General features: G+C 43.2%; 1 protein-coding gene across 1 annotated transcript; it reads right to left on the reverse strand.

Annotated features, from left to right (window-relative positions):
• Positions 1-7,762: 7,762 nt before the first annotated feature.
• Positions 7,763-8,590, reverse strand: LOC138901386 (uncharacterized). Its single transcript, XM_070189145.1, has one exon. It carries the CDS (start codon positions 8,588-8,590, stop codon positions 7,763-7,765), a length of 828 nt encoding a protein of 275 aa, XP_070045246.1.

The raw sequence follows: 8,590 nt of genomic DNA on the forward strand, positions 1-8,590 counted from the left end.
AGGTCCTAAGATCAAGCCCTTCTTTAATAACAATTATGAGGGCCGCTGAATAATATATAACGCTAAGCAATGAATGCTATATTCTCTGTAACAGACCGTGCACTTAATACTGTGGAATATTCCTTATTAAATGCTACCATATGGTGGGCATTTACTTCGCTTTTATGTATATCATTCTCTCTGATACCAAGCGAGATCATTGCCCTCAGGCCCTTCTGTTTTCGGCTCCACGTGTCACTCTTTCATGCTAACATTAAATATGAATATATTTTATCCCATACATATAGTCCCCTTGCTTTCCAGTGGCATAACTTTGTGTCACCGAGAAGTTGGTAGAGATACCTTTCTTGGCGAAAAATTCTCTGCCTCCCTCTGAAAAGTTTCTCACGGTTGATTAGACGCACGTCTCTCCGCATTTAATGCCCCGAACATGCGTCATCCCACGATTCAGCATCACTTTTGCCGGTTATCGAGGTAATTATGGCCACGATTTTAGCCGCCTATTCCTTTACTTATACACATCAAACTTCTTTATTTACACTTTCTAATTCTCCAAACTTTCTCAAACTCTCTTTACTCAACACGTACTTTGTCTTCAACCTTTCTTTAATCTTCTTCTTCAGAGAAACCCTTACTTCCTATTTGATAAAAATGGCTTCTTCTTCCAGAAACCCTAGTTTCTTAAATAACAAAGGTAAAGCTGATGATGCTGATCCTCCTATGGTGAGCACCATCATCCCAAAAAGTCTTATCATTACTAAAGACTTCGAGGAGAAGTATCCTTCTGCTAACCTTCGTACGTGGGCCATTGGCGTGTACCCTTTTTCCATCCGTCCTTCCAGTATTCTTGCTGTGAAGGAAGACTGCCATTACCATGATTTAGACATTATCACTCCTAATATGGCGGAGCGGGTAACTTTGCCCAAGAAGGGTTTTACGTATCTTTATACGTATCCCTTCACTTTGGGGCTGTTATCTTTGAGTGGGGAGCTTGATTCCGTTATTGTGGAGTTCTGCATCTGTTACCAGGTGTGCCTGGCACAAACTAAGTCCTTCTGTGTGAAGGACAGTTACTTGCCTTCAGTGTCTATGCCAGGAGACGGGAGAGGAGCTAACCCTAGTTCGATTAATGAACCTTTATTCCCTCAAAGTCTTTCGCGAGGGAATGATAAAATTTAGCAAACATGGTAACCATGCTCTACTAGCCAGCATGAATGATGACAACGACCGTGGATGGATGGAACGGTTCGTTGCAGTTGCCACTAGAGATATCATTCCGACCACGGCTTCATCCTTTTCAGAATTATGAAACTGTACGCGTAAGTTCATCGCTTGCTTCTTCTTCTAGCTAAAGATCATCCCATGCTGTTATTGATTCTTCTTCTTTCACTTGTTTCAGCAACTCGAGGGGTTCCACCGAGGGTCAAAGGCTTGGACCAGAGGGTCCAAAATTTTTTGGATATTACTATGCCCGAGACATGTACGTGGAAGGAACTAACCCTTAAATATGGGTGGAAGGCCAAAAATCATGGTAGGTTAGACTTATCTTGTTTTCCCCTTTCGTACAAGAAAAACGGATTAACCCTTTTTCTCTTATTGAATTTAGGTCTACCCAGGGCTCACTTGTCATCCCCGAGGAGGGCATTTTGGCTAATCTTGATGATGCAACGAGGCTGCTGCAGGAGGCCTTTACCCAAACAGGTGTCTCCGGGCCTGCTTCTGGTGTAAGTGCTTCTTCTCGGAGTCCCCAGCCGGAGAACAAGCAACCAAAAAGAAGACGTTCCTCCGTGGCCGGGGGAAAAAATAAAAAGACAAATAATTCCGCACCTGATTCGTCCTCGGAAGTTGTGGTAATGAGCCCCGTGCTGGAGCCGGCCATAAACACTGTGGTGATCGACGATGATGGAGAAGCCAACGAGGAGGGGGCTTCCCTACATAGAACACGATGACCTTCCTCAGCTCAACAGAATGCTCAATCTGTTGAGTCAGTTACACCAACCGAGGAATATGCCTCGGCCCTCTTGGGGGGCGGGGGAGTTTGATATAGTAGAAAATTCCATCTCCCATTTTCGAGTCCTATTACCGTGCCCGATACTATGAGGCTGAGTACCGGGTCCCTGTCGTCTTTGGTTGATGAGTAACTAATAATCAGCACTGCATTTGCCTTAGCTGCTTCGCCATCAGCTTCATCTCCTTCTTCACCAACTCTGCCTTCGCCACCAGCAACTGTTACATCATATCCACCGGCCGCGGTTGTTCGAGAGGATGATGTCCCTCTTCCCCAGTCCCCAGATCATGGGAATTTGGTGCAAAATTATGATGTCCCTTTCGAAGATCCCCAAAGGAGGAGGAGTTTTACCCTCTTGGTCTCTACCGGATGCCATCTGTTATCCCAACCAGTGGAACTTGCAAACTATCTGAAGCCTTTGGCTTCAGAAAAAGATAGGGAAAAAAATACAAACTTTCTCGGGAGAGTGTTTGTTGAACAATGCCATGCACAATGCAGCGGGCGATATAATCTTTGTTTCCTTTATTTCTTCTATCTTTTTTATGGCATGGTTATGAATTTGTATTTTTTCGTTTTGCAATCCAACTTTCTTTCTTTCGAGGGCCTTCAAAGGCTGATTCATAATAAGGAGGCACTTACCTCCGAGCGAGGTCAAGTTTTGGTCGAGCGAGAGCAAACTGGTACTCGACTCTCAGAGCTGGAAGCACGAGCTTTTGAGGCCGTTGAGTTGGAGGCTCGGTTGCCGCAAAGCAAGCAAGAAGTGGTAACCCTTAGTCACGCCCCGTTAAGGGCACAATTTGAAGAAACTAAGGCCAAATGGGTTGAAGTCCACAATGTCATTCTTGCTGCATCCGTTGGTGAGGCTGCCTCCGTTAAACGGTTGAGAAATTTGGAGATAGCCTTAAACTCCAAAACTGAAGAAGTTACTGCTGTCGAGGCGAAGTATTCCCGTTTGGTGGAGAAGCATAAAAAGACCATTGAGCACAATAGGGTTTTCAGTTCCACTATCCGTGTCCTTGATGTCAGCCTTCGGGCCACCAGATCCACGTGGGATAACCTTTCTGCTGAGGTTGGCCAGCTTAAAGAAGAACTTCAACGCCAAGTAGCTTCTATCATTATTGAAACAACATATGCTATGTACAACATGAGGAGAAAAACTTTGGAAGAGACCAAAACGGGTGTCATTGACTTTGATGCCGAAATCGCTAAGGCTTGGGAGTTGGAGTCAAGTGCCAAAAGGGGTCTTCCGGTCCAGCCTAATGCTACCGATTCTTCTGGTTCCGGTTCTTAGTTCTCGGGAACTGAGAAAGAACCGGAAGGTGATGATGTTGAAGGCAAAAATGATGAAGGCTAAGATATCGAACTGATGGCAGATCTACCCACTTCTTCTGGGGGCGTAGATACTTCTCTTCTTCCGGGTTCTCGAAATATAGCAACTTAGTTTTTGCTTTCTTTTTTACACTTTTTTACTTGTGTTGTTTGGCACATTCATTGTGAATAGAAGTATCTTTTTGTTCTAGTATTGTGCAAGTTTTTCTCTTTGCGTCCTTTTTGTTTAAGTATTTGCGCAAGTTTGCTATTTGCATCTTTTGTTTTGTTTAAGTATTTGCGCAAGTTTTACTTTTCTGTCGAATTGTAAAAGGCTTCGGGTGTATTCCCCCCCCCGAAAGCACTTGGATTTCGGGCATAAGTTCTTCCGAAATCAACCCTATAATGTGAGGGTTTTCATAAGAGAGGGCCCTCTTATGTTTACATTACTCTTGAAGAGGACGTCTCCTATTCATTACGGCACTAACATTTAAAGTACTTGTTTAACTTTCAAATGATAAAATCAATTCATCATTCAAAGAAGAAACAAGATAGAAATAAAAGGACTTTACTTTATTCCTTCCATTTTCAAAAGTACATAAGCATTCGTTGTGCTAAAAAGAAGTTGCCATTACTTGTGGCTAGCTTGTACAACTTATTTCTATGAGACTGGTCACGCAGTCCCCGGTCCTGATGATACAATTATATTTCCGGATTTCATATTCCGGTTGATGTGGCAGTCAATTCATGTCGTATCCTCGTATCAATCCCCCCCAGTGTTCGAATGTAAAGAATCCGAATTTGAACACTGGAAGTTTTTCACCTTTGAGGATTCCACTAGTGAATTGCTAGATAATCTTCAGTTCGATAACAAACTTCACTTCCCCTTAGGAATTTATGCTATCGACCCAAAGATTATCTAACAATCCCCTAGTGGCTTGCACTTGTGAATGGTCGGGTAATCTCTGTTTGGCAACAAACTTAACTTCCCGGTAGGAACTTTACTATCGAGCAAAAGACTATCTAACCTCTTTGTAGTGGTTCTTTGCTTGTGTGCCTTGTCATTTAAAGGTCTTATTGTTGCTACTGAAGCTTCTTTCATAGAATGCTTTCTGTTGCTGCCTCGTTTAAAACCTTGCCAAAAAAACTCAATTGGGACAAAAACTGGATAAAGGAAAAAAGAGTGCAACACATATTTTCAGTACAGGCGATGTTTATTAGCAATAGTATCTCTTTAAGTGTTCCACGTTCCAGTTGCTTGGTAACTTTTCTTCATCTTGATTTTATAACTCGTATGACCCTTTTCCGGCGACAGCTGAAACCCAGTAAGGGCCTTCCCATGTTGGACCTAGCTTCCCCGCATTGAGATCCCGTTTGTTCTAAGTTACTTTCCTTAAAACCAAGTCTCCTACTTTGAAATAATGGAGGTTGGCTCTTCAATTGTAATATCTCTCTATTCTCTGATTTTGGGCTGCCATCCTTATATGCGCCAAGTCCTTGCATTCATCGAGCAGCTCTAAATTGACTAACATTGCTTCATTGTTTTCTTCTTTGTTTGCCCGAAAATATCTTAGGGTAGGTTCTCCTACTTCCACCGGGATCAGGGCTTCTGCCCCGTGCACGAGAGAGAAAGGCGTCTCCCTCATGCTCGATTTGGCCATACACCCATAGTACACCTGGCAGCTCTTCGGGCCATTTACCTTTAGCTGCTTCTAATCTCTTTTTGAGATTTTGTATAATCACTTTGTTCATTGATTCGGCTTGGCCGTTTGCACTCGGATGATAGGCTGAAGATGTGATCCTCTTGATTTTCAAGTCTTCAAGGAACTTTGTGACCTTTGCGCCTATAAATTGTGGCACGTTGTCGCAGGCTATCTCTTTTGGTATACCAAATCTGCAAATTATGTTCTCCCATAAGAAATCTACCACTTCATGTTTGCCGATCTACTGATAAGGACCTGCTTCAACCCATTTAGAAAAATAGTTAATTAAAATCAAAAGAAATCTTATCTTACTGGGGGTCGGTGGTAGTGGTCCGACGATATCCATTCCCCACTTCATGAATGGGCATGGTGACAAAACTGAGTGCAATGGATCTGCCGGTTGATATACCAACGGTGTGTAGCATTGACATTTATTACAATTTTGAGCATAATCTTTGGCATCTTGTTCCATCCGAGGCCAATAGTATCCTGCCCTAATCAATTTTAATACTAAGGAATCTGCTCCTGAATGATTTCGTAGATCCCTTCATGGACTTCTCGCTTAACATAATTAGCTTCGGAGGTTCCCAAATATTGGGCCAACAGGCCTTGGAAAGATCTTTTATACAATTGGCCCCCCTTGAAGCTTTATCAAGCTAATCTAGTGCGTAGTGCTCGAGATGCCTTAGGATCTTCGGGAAATTTTCCCGTGCTCGATATAGTCAATAATCTCGTTTCTCCAGTCCCAGACCAAATTAGTCGCGTTTACCTCACAATAGCTATCCGCGTTGAATACCAAATGTATAAGTTGTACTACCGTACCAGAGTCTAATCCATTCATCTCTATTGATGATCCAAGGTTAACTAGTGCATCTACTTCTGCATTCTCTTCCCTCGGGATATATGTAATTGACCACTCCCGAAACTAAGCAAGAAAGGCCTGGACCTTCATTACGTATTGTTGCATGAGTTCCTCTTTGGCTTCAAAGATCCGTAGATCTAATTTACTACCAACTGGGAGTCACATTTGATTTCTATGACTAGTCTAGTTCCTCGGACAATTCGAGTCCTACAATCAAAACATCATACTCCGCTTTATTGTTAGTTAGAGGAACAATTCTTATGGTCGGCCTTAGGGTTTCTCCTGAAGGCGTGGTTAATACTATGTCAAGCCTGGACTCTTTCACATTGGAAGCTCCGTCCGTGAACAAGGTCCAAACTCCTGATGTCGATTCCGGCACCATTACTACTTCTTTGGTAGCCAGAGATAAAAGTCCCGGACTGAAATTGGCCACAAAGTCGGCCAAAACTTGTGACTTAATTGCAGTCCTAGGTTTATATTTTATGTCAAATTCGCTCATTTTGATGGCCCACTTGGCCAGTCTACCTGAGAGTTCAGGTTTATGAAGAATATTCCGTAGGGTAAAAGTGGTCACCACAGCTATCAAGTGACATTGGAAATAAGGCCTTAGCTTTCGAGCGGCTACTACGAGGGCTAAGGCCAATTTTTCCAGATGTGGGTAGCGTGTTTCTGCTCCCGTAAAAAATTTACTTACATAATAAATAGGAGATTGCGTACCTTCATTTTCGCGGGCTAAAACAACACTTACTGCTACCTCCGAGACCGCTAAGTAGATCAGTAGTTATTCGCCTTCCTCCGATTTTGACAGTAACAAAGGACTTGACAAATACCTTTTGAGATCCTTCAAAGCCTACTGGCATTCCGGTGTCCACTTAAAGTTATTCTTCTTTTTTAGAAGTGCGAAAAAATGATGGCTTTTTTTCGAAGATCGGGAAATGAATCTGCTCAAAGGGGACAGTCTCCCCGTTAGCCTCTGAACCTCTTTTACGCTTGATAGCTGGTCCGGGATATCTTCGATGGCTTTAATTTTATTAGGGTTAACCTTGATCCCCCTTTGTGACATGAGGAATCCCAGGAACTTACCAGAGCTGACCCCGAATGCACACTTCTCGGGGTTAATCTTCATGTTGTGTTTCCTCAAGATGTCAAAGGTCTCTTGTAGGTGATTCAGATGGTCACCTATGTTCAAAGACTTAACCAGCATGTCATCTATGTAAACTTCCATAGTTTTTCCTATTTGCTTCTCAAACATTTTGTTTACAAGCCGTTGATAAGTGGCTCTGGCATTCTTTAGCCCGAAAGGCATCACATTGTAACAATATGTGCCAAAGTTCGTTATGAACGAAGTTTATTCCTGATCCTCCAGGTTCATATTGATTTGGTTATACCCGGAGAAAGCATCGAGGAGACTCATCAACTCGTGCCCGGCCGTCGCATCAATAATTTGATCAATGTTTGGCAATGGGAATGAGTCTTTTGGGCACGCCTTATTAAAATCCTTATAGTCTACGCACATGCGAAACTTATTCTTCTTCTTTGGAACTACTACTGCGTTAGCTAGCCAGTTAGGATACTTTACATGGCCACTTCTGGTGGGGTACCTGTCATATCCATATATGACCATGCAAAACAATTTTCATTTAATTTAAGAAATTCAAAAAATCCAAACCTGAGTTCGGGGTGCAGTCCTGTCCCCAAGTGGAAGTTCCTCTCCAAGAACTTTTCGAATAATACGACTTGTTCAAGTTCTTCTACTGTGGACTTTGTTGCATCCGTCTCTTCTTGTACCTAGAAATACCTTAGCACCTGATAGGATTACGATGACTCTTCCCCCTGGTTGACTTTGCTCGGCTCGGGAGCAGGCGCCGGTTCCTATAATTTCTATACTGCATGCTCCTTCCCTTTGCTACTGGAGACTGAGATTGCATTCATCTCTCTTGCTGCTGGTTGGTCACCTCTTATTTGTTTAATTCCCTCGGGAGTTGGGAATTTTAGCAACTGATGGTATATTGATGGGATGACCTTCATCTCGTGCAACCATGGTCTCCCCAGGATGATATTGTAACCCATATCGCCGTCTACTACCTCGGAAAGGGTCATCTTCATAACCCCTTCGGCATTCTTGGGCAGTAGGATATCTCCCCGGGTTGTCGCGCTTGCCAGATTTAACCCGACAAGAAGTTTCGTGGCCGGAATGATACTTCCGGTGAGATTAGATTGCTCGAACACTCTCCATTGGATAATATTGGTCGAACTTCCAGGGTCCACCAGAACATGTTTAATTTTAAAATCTAAGACATTTAGAGAGATTACCAGGGCGTCATTATGCGGTAGCAACACGCCGTCCGCGTCTTCCTCTATAAAAGTTATGTCATCCTCGGTGACTTCCCGGAGTCTCTTGTTGTGTGTAACCGACACCTTTGTCTTTTTTGCCGCTGAAAATATCACACCATTAATCTCGTTCCCCCCAAAAATCATATTGATCGTCAAACGTGGAGGATCCTCTCCTACTTTTGAAGGCTCCATGTTATCGCGACTGCGGCCGTAATTGTTTTTAGCTCGATCACTCAAAAATTCCCTGAGATGGCCATTTTTCAGCAATGTTGCCACCTCTTCGTGCAGATGCCGACAGTCGCCAGTCTGGTGACCGATTGTCCCGTGGTATTTGCACCACAAATTAGGATCCCTTTGGATGGGATCGAATCTCAT

This window comes from Nicotiana tomentosiformis, chromosome 11 (assembly GCF_000390325.3).
Source record: "Nicotiana tomentosiformis chromosome 11, ASM39032v3, whole genome shotgun sequence".
Lineage (NCBI taxonomy): Eukaryota > Viridiplantae > Streptophyta > Magnoliopsida > Solanales > Solanaceae > Nicotiana > Nicotiana tomentosiformis.